At 47.1% G+C, this 13,746-nt stretch overlaps 1 protein-coding gene across 5 annotated transcripts in view; it reads left to right on the top strand.

Moving 5' to 3' along the window:
• The first annotated feature begins 5,632 nt into the window (after positions 1 to 5,632).
• Positions 5,633 to 13,746, top strand: part of LOC132380540 (uncharacterized) — a 51,554-nt gene continuing 43,440 nt past the window's right edge. The window contains exons 1-4 of one of the 5 annotated variants that reach the window (XM_059949425.1): positions 5,633 to 5,741; positions 12,089 to 12,201; positions 13,075 to 13,197; positions 13,400 to 13,430. In XM_059949425.1, the coding sequence (XP_059805408.1) occupies positions 5,666 to 5,741; positions 12,089 to 12,201; positions 13,075 to 13,197; positions 13,400 to 13,430 (343 nt within the window). In that variant the 5' untranslated portion in view covers positions 5,633 to 5,665. Of the gene's footprint in view, positions 5,742 to 6,502; positions 7,347 to 12,088; positions 12,202 to 13,074; positions 13,198 to 13,399; positions 13,431 to 13,746 lie in introns of those variants that run through there. The other 4 variants (XM_059949429.1, XM_059949426.1, XM_059949424.1 and 1 more) reach the window with 4 other exon arrangements.

Raw genomic sequence — 13,746 nt, 5'->3', positions numbered from 1 at the left:
TCTCTTATCCTCCTTCGCCAATAACCGCCTTCCCTCTCTGTGCCCTCCCTCTTCGCCTCGCCCTGCCGCCTGTCACAAACGCTCCGAAAACGCCCATACGCTCCGATTGACGGCTGATTAGCCCAGTAATCTTTCGAAAAGCTTTGATGGACAGCCGTTATTCCAATAACTTGGCCTGCTCCAAGATGCCTGTGTGACCTCACCGAGCCGCCGCTGTAGCACGGCGTTCGATTTGTGGCTCACCCACCATCCAGTGAAAGGAGGCCATTGTATAATTGACGTCGATTTTGTCCAATAATATTTATAGCTACCGGCAGGGTCTGCCTTCCATTCATGCAGCAACCATTCAGCTGCGCCGCTGGGTGGGGATTCCTGGGTTACGTGTGATGGATGTCTATGTGTGATTTCTGGGTTACGTGTGATTCAAGCTGCAGGAATGAGTCCCGTTGTTTTCCCTCTTTCTCTGTACAGGCTCACTGACAATGGGCTGCAGTTTGTAGTGGGTCCCAGAATTAACCAGGGTAGGTTGCATATGCCTTCCCTGCAAGTATAGCAGCTTTGCATACTCCAATACAGTATTTTCTAATCCCCTTTTTGAGAAGATTCTGCAGCTGGGTCCTTGTATTCAAGTATATTTTTGTCGAAGTTAATGATCTATGGTGAAGAAGTGCTTTCAGAGGTTGGTTATGGCTACAATTATCTCCTGTCTCAGCAAGGACATAGACCCACTACAATTTGCCACAATAGGTCTACAGCAGATGCAATCTCATGCAGCCTTGGATCTCCTGGACAATGCACAAAGCTATGCCAGGATAACAGACAGTAAGTGCAGGAGTAGGCCATTCGGCCCTTCTAGCCAGCATCGCCATTCACTGTGATCATGGGTGATCATACACATTCAGTACCCCGTTCCTGCCCTCTCCCCATATCCCTTGGCCCTGCTATCTATAAGAGCTGTAGCTAACTCTCTCTTGAATGCATCCAGAGACTTGGCCTCCACTGCCTTCTGGGGCAGAGCATTCCACATATGCACCACTCTCTGGGTGAAAAAGTTTTTCCGCATCTCAGTTCTAAATGGCTTACCCCTTATTTTTAAACTGTGGCCTCTAGTTCTGGACACACCCATCAGCGGGAACATGCTTCCTGCTCCAGCATGTCCAATCCCTTAATAATCTTATATGTCTTAATCGCATCCCCTCGCATCCTTCTAAATTCCAGTGTATACAAGCCCAGTCCCTCCAATCTTTCAACATACAGCTCAGCATCTAACACAATCATTCCTACAGTTCTGATGAAAAGGCTTCAAAACCTGGACCTCTGAACCTCCCTCTGCAACTGGATCCTCAACTTCCTAACCGGAAGATCACAATCAGCGTGGATCGGAAATAACATCCCCTTCTTGCTGACAATTAACACTGACGCACCACAGGGCGGTTGCGCTTAGCCCACCACTCTGCTCTCTTTGCACCCTTCACTAAGTGGCTAGACACAGCTCAAATGCCATCTATAAATTTGCTAACAATACAACCATTGTTGGTAGAATTCCAGATGGTGACGAGAGGGTGTACAGGAGCAAAATACTTCAGCTAGTTGAGTGGTGGCACAGCGACAACCTTGCACTCAATGTCAGCAAGATCAAAAAAGCTGATTGTGGACTTCGGAAAGGGTAAGATGAGAAAACACACACCAGTCCTCATAGAGGGATCAGAAATGGAAAGAGAGAGCAAGTTCAAGTTCCAGGGTGTCAATATCTCTGAGGATCTAACCTGGACTCAACATCCCGATGCAGCTACAAAGAAGGCACCACAGCTGCTATATTTCACTAGGAGTCTGAGGAAATTTGGTAGATATACTTGCATTTTTCCCTCTATGATTATATATGGCATTGTGCTGCTGCCACAGAGACAACAGATTTCTCAACATATACCTCTCATATTAAATCTGATTCTGATCACGTCTGCCTGGTGGCAGTGGTTGCATGACCAGGACTTGTGATATGCACTAGCCGGTCATAAGACCACCCACCACTGAGATCAGTAGTGAGGGCTAAGCAGGTGTTACACCTTGCCTAAGGGTGACCTGCAGGCTAGCGAAGGGAAGGAGCGTCTTACACCTCATTTGGTAGAGATGTTTCTCCACCCCGCCACTGTCCAAAGACGTAGATTAATTGTTCATTGTAAATAGTCCTGTGATGCGGTTAGGGTCAAATCAGGGTTGCCAGTGTTGCTGGACACCACGGCTTGAAAGGGCAGGGAAGCCTATTCCATGCTGTATCTCCAAATAAATAAATACAAAGAAATTCACTAACACACAAACAATGATGGTCAAAACTTATTTAGTGCAGACGAATTGCGCGGTTACCTCCCAGCTTCTTACTTCATCCCACCCACCCACCCAGCTTACCAACTCACACACATGCCAGCTTGTACTTCTTCCCCTCTCCCACCAGCTTATTCTAGTTTCTGGCCCCTTCCTTTCAGTCAAAAAGGGTTTCGGCCCAAAGCATTGACTGTTTATTCCTCTTCAGAGATGCTGCCTGACGTGCTGAGTTCCTTCAGCATTTTGTGTGTGTTGCTCCAGAACAGCATCTGCAGACTTTCTTGTGTTTGTATTGGGCTGATGGGTCTGCTTCTGTGCTTTTTAACTCTCTGACTGTCCAGTTACACATCTGTGGGAGAAGGACAGGCTATCCATTTCCCTCGTTTCTATATATATATATATATGTTAAAATCTGGGTCAAGTTATAGCTTTCCTGCTATATATGTATGTGAGAGAGGGAGAGGGAGGGAGGGAGGCAGAGAAAGGGTCGGAGAGGGAAGGAGGGGAGGGAGAGGAATGAAGAGGGAGGGGGGGATGGAAAAAGGAGGAGAGATTGAGAGAGAGGAAGGGGAGAGAGAGAAAAAGGGAGAGAGAGGGAAAGGGGAGAGAGAGGGAGAAGGAGAGAGTGCAAGGGAGAGAGGAAGAGAGCCTTATTCTACGTCAGAGCAATGCACACGAAGTGCTGGAAGAACTCAGCAGGTCAGGCAATGTCTATGGAGGGAAACATACAGAAGACTTTTTGGGCCAAGACTCTTCACAGATGCTGCCTGACCTCAAGTATTTTGTGTGTGTTGCTCAAGATTTCCCATGTCTGGATGACCTCTTGCATCTCCTCCTCAGTGCACTGTGTAATGATCTATTCTGCATGTAAGACAAGCTTTTCATTGTGCCTTGGTATATATGACAACAATATATAATACCAACATCACGGAGTGGTGGGAAAGCAGCCTCCACTACAAAGGCATCACCTACACTTCTTAAACAAGAGGAAATCTGGTGGGGTGGTAGGTGAGAACAAGAGTAACCCTACCACTGGTAGGGTGGTGGCAGGATGCACACCCATACCCCACCAGCCTCCATGTCCAGCAACATCCACCATCTCCAATGGGACCCCACCACCAAGCACGTCTTTCCCTGAACTTTCTGCTGTCTGCAGGGATCGCTCCCTACGCGACTCGCTTGTCCATTCGTGCCTCCCCAATGATCTCCCACCTGGCACTTACCCTTGGCAAGTGGAACAAGGCCTACACCTGCCCCTACACCTCCTCGCTCACCACCATTCAGGGCCGCGAACAGTCCTTCCAGGTGAGGCAACCCTTCACCTGTGAGTCTGTTCGGGTCCAGTGCTCCCCGTGAGGCCTCTTGTATGTCAGTGAGATCGGGGGACTGCTTCACTGAGCACCTATGTTCCGTCTGCTAGAAAACGCGGGATCTCCTGGAAGTCACCTATTTTAGTTCCACTTCCCATTCCAGCATGTTTATCCATGGCCTCCTCTACTGTCACGAGGAAGCCACAACCAGGTTGAAGGAACAACACCTTATATTGCGTCTAGGGAGCCTCCAACGTGATGGCATGAACATCAATTTCTTGAAATTCCAGTAATGCCCCCCTCACCATTCTCCATCCCCTTATCCCTCTGTCTCCTTGCCTGCCGATCACCTCTCACTGTTGCTCCTCCTCCCTTTACTCACTTCCATGGCCTTCTCTCTTCTCCTATTAGATTCCCCCTTCTCCAGCCCATACCTCTTTCACCTATCAACTTCCCAGCTCTTTACTTCACCCCTTCACCTCCCAGATTCACCTATCACCTTGTGTTTCTCCCTGTCACCACCCCACCTTTTAACTCTACTCCTCATTTTTTTTCTCTCCAGTCCTGCTGAAGGGTCTCAGCCCGTAACGTCAACTGTACTCTTTTCCACAGATGCTGCCTGGGCCTGCCGAGTTCCTCCAGCATTTTATGTGTTACCTACATGTCTTGGACATGTCTTGGACATATCGATGTAGATATAAAGAAGGCTACCTCACTTTTTGATGTATTATTTCTGTTTTGCACTATTTTTAATCTATTTATTATACATATATACTTACTGTGATTGATATATTACTTTATTTCCTTCTGTATTATCATGTGTTGCATTGTACCGCTGCTGCTAAATTGACAATAATAAGACTGATTCTCATTGTAAATCTCACTGGAGTGCGGAAATGACTCAACATAGTTTCACTGAAGTGCTTTTTAAGGCTACTAGGCCAGATTCTTCAGATATTAGGGTTGGTCGGTTAAAGACGTCATAATCTTAGATCATACTGATCAACCAGTCAGTGCTGAATAAAGCAAGTTAAAGATCAGAAATGAGTATTTAAATAATAAATGGGGATCGTTTTACTGGTTTTTACTGATGGCTCAGTGGACCGAGAGATGGCAGGATTTGGGATGTACGTGTCTCAGCTTGGAGTTGAGATTAGTCACCGGGTTTCAGATGGTGTTTCTGTCTTTGTAACAGAATTATTAGCAATCCTGTGGGCCTAATGGTGGATAGAAGACTCTCCATCATGCAGGGTTGTCACTTGTTCAGATTCTGCTGCTGCCAGAGACGCTATACAGTAAAAGGGAATAAATCGAAAGCTCATCCTGACATAGTTATTGAGATTCTCTTAGTATTGTTTAGAGTAGGGAAGATAGGCTGTGAAGTCAGATTTACCTGGGCACGCTGGGGTGGAGGGAAATGAAATTGTGGATGGCATTGCAAATTCTTCCTTACAGAGCAGGCAAGTAGGAATTAGAATACCCCTAGGCAGAGCAGAATTGAGAAGTAGGGTTTAAAGAAAAGGTATAGAGAAGAAATGGCAGGAGGATTGGAAAAATTAATTAAAGGCAAGGCATTTCTTTCCTAGTCACCCTCCAGTTAAAAAGGTCTCAAACTGTTACTCTTTAAATCATAGAGATATGATGAAATTAACAAGACTTAGGTTGGGACATTGTGGGTAAACTATTACTTGAAGATAATAGGAAAACATCCTACTGGATTATGTGACTGTGGTAGGTCAGCATGATTTGCTGAGTTGTTACCGGTGTAAAATTGAAAGATGAGTATTGTTCAAGAGGCTGTCTGACTTAAATGTATTTTGTTTTTCTATTAAATCTTTCTTTGGCTACCAAGATACCCAGCATCTGATTGAAAAGTTTATTATTCTGTTTCTACGTGCGACTAGTTTATATTTGAGAATTTGAGTTTCTAAAAATTTTGTAATTACGTTAATTCCACGTTCTGCGGAGAGCAATAATACGCCTAGATAGGTCTAAACCCGGAAATAGAAGGAGAAGAAGAGAGATCGTCGTTGAATATGGAGGTGCCTTGGTATAGCGCTGAGATATTACTAATAATGTTGATCGGTTGGCCCACGGAGGTGTTAGTCAAAGGTGAGGAGCTGCCGTCGGTGAGGGCTGGATCAGGACCCTTTCCTTCCAAATACCCGATCCTCACCCTCCACCCGCCCCGGGATGTTGGAGAAGGGCTTCGGCTCTGCTTGGGAGGGGACCCCGAGGCTTGACTGGAAGATGTGGCTGGGGAGAGAGGCTCGTATTGGGAGATGAGCTGGTGGGCCGGTGAGGGAAGGAGAGGAGAGCGAGGTTTCAGGCTTTGTATGAAGGATCGCTTCCTTCCCCCCCTGCCCCCGCCAAACCCTCCGGCGGGAAGTGGCAGCAAACGCGACCCGTCCCGGCCGCCTCGGAAGCCACGGGCTGAAGAGCCGGTCCGAAACGTCCATTGATTTCCATTGCCTGATGTGTTGATTTTTGTGTGTGTTCCCCCGTATCTCCGTCCCTCGCTCCATCGCACCGCTCTATCCTCTCCACTCCCACTCAACCACACCACGCACGCGAAAAAAAATATATACATATACACACATACACATAGATAAAATATGTAATATATATATACAAATAAATTAAAAATCTAAATGTATATATAAAATATATTAAAATCAATATACACATAAACACACACAATAGATATACAACATCAAATATTTAAATGTGTGTGTATATATATATTAAAAACGTAAATACGTTTGTATATGAATATATGTACATCAAACTCCATATATTAGAATAATATGTGTGTGTAAGAGAGAGAGAGGCGGAGCAAGAGACAGTCTGACTGGGTGTGTAAGTCTTTGTGAGACAGAGAGAGAGACTGTCCGAGAAAGAGAGACAGAGAGAGGCAGAGACTCTGTGTGAGAGGTAGAATCCATGTGTGTGTATTGGAGACGGTCTGTCTGTGCAAGTGTGTGTGTGATAGAGAGAATGTGTGTGTGCGTGTATGTGTGAGAGAGAGAAAAACCGAGCTCATCTGTAAGTGTGCATTTGTATCTGACAAGAGAGAATCAGGGACTCTGTATGTATGTGGCTGTGTGGGAGAGAGACAGATACTGTGTGTGTGTGTTTACGAGAAACAGACTAGACTGTGTGTATGGGAGAGAAAAACAGAATGTGTGAGTATGTGTCTGGGAGAACGAGTAACAGACACTGTGTGAGAGAAAGAGAGACAGGGATAGCGTGTGGGAGAGTCTGTGTGTATGTGTGTGTGAGAGAGAGACAGAGACAGAAACTCTGTGTGTGTGTGTGTGTGTGTGTGTGTGTGTGTGTGTGTGTGTGTGTGTGTAAGGGGGGCAGAGACCGTGTGTCTGTGAGAGAGAGACAGACAGCCTGGCATCTGGACAGAGAGAGACTGTGTCTGAGTGAGTGAGGGGGATCAAAAGAGAGAGAGTGAGCAATTTCAAGTTCCTGGGTGTCAAGATCTCTAAGGATCTAACATGGTCCCTACATGTCGATATAGCTAGTAAGAAGGCAAGCATATACAGCACTGATTCAGCCAGTTTTTTCAAGTCAGTGCAGGTTCAAGGAAGTTAAAGCATTACAATCTTGCATCATCAATTCAGTCATAGAAAATGGATCTCCCTCGGAGTAGCTCTGCGATATTACTAATAATGTTGATCGGTCGCTCCACGGAGGTGTTAGTCAAAGGTGAGGAGCTGCCGTCGGTGAGGGCTGAACCAGGACCCTTTCCTTCCAAATACCCGATCCTCACCCTCCACCCGCCCCGGGATGTTGGAGACGGGCTTCGGCTCTGCTTGGGACGGACCCCGAAGTGAAGGACGTGGCTGGGGAGAGAGGCTCGTATTGGGAAATGAGCTGGTGGGCCGGTGAGGGAAGGAGAGGAGACGGGGTTTTCGGTCTTCGTATGAAGGATCACTTCCCCACCCAGCCCTCCGTGGGGTGAGGCAGCGAACGCGACCTGTCCCGGCCGCCTCCGAATCCCCAGGCTGAAGAGACGGCCTGAAATGTCCATTGATTTCCATTGCCTGATCTGATGATTTCCTCCAGAATGTTGTTTGTGTTCCTCCGAATCTCCGTCCCTCGCTCCATCGCACTGCTCTATCCTCTCCCCTCCCTCACTTATCTCTGCCCCACACCTACCCTCCCTATCTTGCATCTACCCTTCCCCCTTCCCCTCCCCTCTTCCTCACTTCCCTCTCTCCCCATCTACCCTCGCACTCAATCACACACACACAAAAATATATATGTATATACACACATACACATAAATAAAAATATAATATATATAAACAATATATATACAAAATAAAAAATCTAACTGTATGTATAAATATATTAAAACAATATACACATAAACACATAATAGATATGTAACACATAAAATATTTATATGTATACACACATCCATAAAATGTATAAAAATATATAAATATATGTACATCAAAATCTATATGTTAAAAATAATATCGGGATAGGATTTATAAAAACACAGAGGTAGTGTTCAGGAGGCGATGAGCGCCACCTGCCCTAGCTGCCTCCGAACACTTCACTGGGCTGAAGAGACGGCCCAAAACATCAACCGATTTCCATCGCCTGACTGTTGAGTTCTTCCAGAATTTCGTGTGTGTTCCTCAGTATCTCTGTCACCTCGGTCCATCACACCACTCCACCCTCTCCCCTCCCAGTCTCCCCTTTCTCCCCCATCTACACCCACTCACTTCCCACTCTCCCCCTCTACTCCTCCCCCACTTCCCTCTCATACTTTTCCCGGTCCCCACCATTATTTCCCTCTCCCACTTTTCCCCCTCCCCTCCTTCACTTCCTGCTCTCTCTAACCCCACCTCCTCTCCCCTCACTCCCCTATCCCTCACCTCCTCTTCCCTCTGTCCCACCCCCCTCTCCCAAACATCCCATTCCCCCTCCCTTCCCTTTTTCGCCTGGCTTCCCTCTCTCCCCATCTACCTACCTCACTCTCCTTTCTCCCTCCCCTCCCTTTCTCCATTTGATCCTCTTCCTTCCCCTCACCGTTCTGCTTCCCGCTTCCTGCCTACCCCTTTCCCCATCTTTCCTCATCTCACCCCTCCCTATTCACCCTCCCCCTCCCTGCACCCTCTTCACCCCACACCCCCTTTCTCCCTTCACCTCTTCCCACACCCCTCACCTCCACTTCCTCCCCTTTCTCCTTCCCCCTCTTCCTCTCTCTCTCACCCACTTCCCTTCCCCTCCCTCTTCCACTCCCCTTCTCCCACTTCCTCCACCCCCACTTGTCCTCCCCATTTCATCTACCACCTCTTCCTCTCACCTCCCCTCATCTCCCCGTTCCCAACCCTACCTCACCCCACCCCTTCTCTCTTCCTCCCTTCCCTCCCAATTCTTCCTCCCCATTCTTCTCATTCTCCACTCTTCCTCCTCTTCCCTTCCTCCCAGCCCACCTTTTCCTTCACCCCATCCCTCCAATCTCTTCCTCCCCTTCCCCTCCCCTCTTCCTCCACCTCTGCCTGTCTCATCTATTTCTACACTCCTCCCCAAACTCCTCCTCTCCCTACTGCATCCTCCCTCCCCCACCCCTTTTCTCCCCCACACCCTCACCTGCCTCCCATTCCCTGACTTCCTCCTTCTCTCTCCCTCTCCCCTTCTTCCCTTTTCTTCCTTCCCTGACCTCTCCCCACTTCCTCTCCCACTCCTCCCACCCCTTCCGCTTTTCACCTTTCACCTCCTCCTACCCTTCCTTCCTTCTCCCCTCCCATCTCTTTCCCTCAACTTCCACATCTTCACCTCCCCTCCTTCATCCCTTTCCTCCACCCCTCCCACACTCTTTGCTCCTCTTCCCCCTCCACTCCATCTTTTCCTCCCCCACCCTTATGCCCCCTCCTGCCTCTTCCCTACTCCTCACCCCTCCATCTATTCACCCCCTCCTCTTTCCCCTCCCCCCTTACCCCATCCTCCTCCCTTTCCCCAACTGACTTCTCCACCCCTGCCTAGTTCCAATCCTTCCCCCCTCTTCTACCCTCCTCTGGCCCTTCCACCCCCTGCCCCTCTTCCACACTTCTCCCCACTCTTTCACCCCTCTGCCCCCTCTCTTCCTCACTGCTCCTCCCTTCTCCACTGTCTGGAAGGTGCTTGTTTGTCCGACTCGCGAACGTACGCGTTTTCTCAGGCTGCCTCGGTTTCCTCCCACCGTGCAAAGACGCACTGGTGAGGAGGTAAATTGGCCATTGTACATTGCCCTGTGGTCAATCTTGGGTTAAATCAGTGGGTTGCTGGGTGGTGTGGTTGGTTTGCATTGAAGGGCTTGTCTCTCTAAACCAAATAAATAAATAAAGACCATGAGTAGCCACCATATTTATGTGATTTGGTGAACCTCAGCCTCCTCCGCTCCAGGGAAATCAGACCCAGCCTCTCCTCGCAACTCAAATCCTCAAGTCCCAGCAATATCAAGTGTATTGTCATCTGTATATATACTGAGCAAAGCTACAAACGGCACAAAAACCAAAAGATTACCATAAATAAGTTAATAAAATATATTTCAAAATGCACAGCACAGGTAATCAGTAAACAGAACACTGACCAAGTGATGAGATGGAGGTGGTAGGGTATTTGTCACTCTCACAGCCTGAGGGTAGAACCCTGGCGGCCCTGGTCCTGATACTGCTGTACCTCCTTCCTGACGGTAGTGGGTCAAAGAGACCGTGGGATCGATGGAAGGGATCCTCAACAGTCCCTTCATCTCCAATGCTCCCAGTAAATTGAGGGAGGGAAACCCCAGTGATCCTTTCGGCGTTTTCTGCTGTCCTCTGTAGTGTTTTGCAGACTGAAGCCTTGTAGCTTCCAGCCCACACAGTGATGCAGCCAGGCAGGATGTTGTTGGTGGTTCTCATGCAGAACGTTGTTAAGGTGGGGGCGGGGAGCCTTACACGCCTCAGTCTCCTCAGAAAGTGGAGATGCTGCTCTGCCGTCTTGACTACCGAGGAGGTGTTGTGGGTCCAGGATAGATCCTCCGTTGCGAGCTCTCCAAGGAACTTTCTCCTCTACACGCTCTCCTCGCTGGAGTTGTTGTGCAATGGAGAGTGGTCAACTTTCCTGAAGTCCACAATCATCTCTTTTGTCTTGTCCACGTTGAGACTCAGGTTGTTGTTCTGACACAATTTCGCAAGCCTCTCTTATTCTGCAGACCTCCAAACACCTCAAATACACAACAGTCATTCCTGGGATCTGTACCCCTAGATCTGATTCCAGCTTATAACCCATTCCCAGGGATCTGTTATTTTGTATTTAATTCCTTCAAATCCCTGGATTAGATCCCAAACTGTATACTATTCCTGTGCTTAATGTGATGGGTAAGAGATGCAATGGGGATTCTGAGGTGAAACCTCTTTATGCAGAGAGTAGGTGGAATCTGGAATGTTGTATACCTCGCTGCAATCACTGCATGGTACGGAAACACCAATTCCTTTGAATGGAAAATCCTACAAAAAGTTGTGAATACGGCTCAGTCCATCTGTGGAATTTGTTGCCACAGGTGGTTGTGGTGTCATGTCTTTACAGATATTCAAGGCAGATTGATTCTTGATTCGTCAGGGCCTGAAGAGATACGGGGAGAAGGCAGGAGATTGGGCCTGAGAGGGAACATAGATCAGCCATTATGAAATGTTGACTCAAGCCCGATGGAGTAAATAAATGGCCAAATTCTGGTCCGATATCTTATGGTTTTATGGTCTTATGGATAAAGTCATTGAGCACACCTACACGTCGTGTTGTTTCCGGATAGCAGCACCCATCATCAGGGATCTCAATCACCCAGGACAAACTCACTCCTCCCATCAGGAAGGAGGTACAGGAGGCTCAGGACTCACACTACCAGCACCAGGAACAGTTATTACCCCTCAATAATCAGGCTTTTGAATCAATTTCTTCAACTTCATTTGCCCCATCATTGAAATGTTCCCACAACCTATGGACTCACTTTCAAGGACTCTTCATCTCAAGTTCTTGATAGTTATTGCTTATTTATTTATATTTACTTTTTTTTTGTAATTACATAGTTTGGTGTATTTTACCCGCTGGTTGAATGCCCAGTTGGTGTGGCCTTTCATTGATTCTATTAAGGTTGTTATTCTTATTATGGATTTATTAAGGATGTCCATAAGATAATGAATCTCATGGTTGGGTATGCTGACGTGTGTACTTTGATAGTAAATTTACTTTGAATTTTGAACAGCATCAGGAATTATTTCTGTACTGTCACATGTACACTGAAAATCTTGTCTTGGGCACTGGTCAGTCAGATCAGATCATAGTACATTGTGGCAGGACAAGCTAAAACTATAACAAGTGTAAAAAGTACTGAGAAAGTGCAAGATCATAACCAGGTAGTGTGTGAGGCCAAGAATCCATCTTATCATACACTTGTGTGTCTGTTTATTTTACAGCAGAATCCATAGTAATATTAACTACAACATATCGGTGTAGTCCATCATCGGAAAAGGTGGTAAACTTATCTGCATATAATCTGTCATGTGATACTCCGATGGCCTCTATTAATGTAAGTGTCCTCATCGAGACCTGTTCCTTACCATCCTGTGCTGAGAGTGATGAGAGACAGTGTTGAGTTACGGGACGGTGACGTGAATGGCTTCGTGTTGTGGGGTAACGGGAGGGTCAATGATGATCGAAGGATGCCTGACAGGTGTATGGCCAATTTTGCCAGTGTTTTAAAGACAGATGGAGGGCAGGTAGTGTTGCAGAAGCAGGAATTGGCAATTGTGAGAAGAGTGGGGGTATATATGTATGTGTGCATGTGTGTATATATATAAAACATATTCTTCCGTACACAACCGATTGTTATAATTTGAGCACCCAACTCCCGGCACGTCCTGGTAAATCCTCCCTGGACCCTTCCTAATTTAATAACATCTTTCCTACAACATGGTGCTCAGAATGGGCGCACTAATCCAAGTGTGACCTCAACAGCATCTTGTATTACTTGTACATAACTTCCCAATCCTAAATTTCAGAAAACAGGGCAGATGGACAAAGAGTTTTTCCTGGAGGGTATCATTAAGGGGAGGGCATGTTGAGATGAAAGAGATTTAAGGAGATCCAATGGGTATGTTTTTCTTCTAATACAGGCCATGGTTTATATTTTGGATGACGGCCAGAGGAGGTGGTAGTTTCAGATATAATTGCTACTTTTAAGAAGCATAGGGGGCAGTTAAATTTGAAAGTGGTCCTGATGTGAGCGAATGGGATTGAAGTAGATGGGTAACATAAGCCAGCATGGCCCCTTTGTGCTCTGGTTTGGACCCTGCTAGACCTGGGAAGGAAAGGGGATTTTGGGAGGGGGGGTGGTGACAGGGCAAGTGAGCAGAGCTTGTTTTCTTAACGACTGTTTTCTCTGTCTCTCTCTCCATCACAGAACAAACCAGTTATTGTCCCAAATAACTTTTCTCCACCAATAACTAACTCTACGCCAGGCAAGAACTTTACAATCCGTGGCTGCCATACCATTCAATACATCTGTGAACCGAGCATAAAATCGGTGCGTATTGTCTCCCCCCACCTCTCCTGAGCCCCCCTTTTAATGTCAGTTACTCCCCTCCCCCAGTATCTGTTCCCATTCCCCACCCTCACTGTCCCACACCCTTCGCATGGCTTCCCTCGCATGAATCCCTTATCGACCTCGTTCCTTGATGACCAGTTGTGTAGTGAGTTTATCAACCCTAGTATCTCTTTTCTTACAGGGTAACGTGGAGAAACGTATAATAATAAGTGGTGAGTCTCATCTTCCAGTGTAGTAGTCACCTTAGACCTGAACTCCCTCAATGCCCCACTCCCCAACTCTGCCTATTACCCTTCCTTTGCGAGTGCTCCTTTGTTTCCCCACTCAAAATCGTCCCGTCCCCTCGCACTCTTCTCATCCGCTTTCCATTGATGCCCTCTCCTACTCCTCCTCACTCTATACCCTCTCCTTCCTCCACAATCCCCCTACACCCACACTCTTCACCACACCCTCACCCACTTTCAGCCAGTCATATCTCCCTCTCTCTCTCTCCCCCCCCCCCATGCCCTAAGAAAATAATACATCAAA

The sequence above is a fragment of the Hypanus sabinus genome, chromosome 24 (assembly GCF_030144855.1).
Source record: "Hypanus sabinus isolate sHypSab1 chromosome 24, sHypSab1.hap1, whole genome shotgun sequence".
Classification (NCBI taxonomy): domain Eukaryota; kingdom Metazoa; phylum Chordata; class Chondrichthyes; order Myliobatiformes; family Dasyatidae; genus Hypanus; species Hypanus sabinus.
This window is presented reverse-complemented; position numbering and strand designations above follow the sequence as displayed.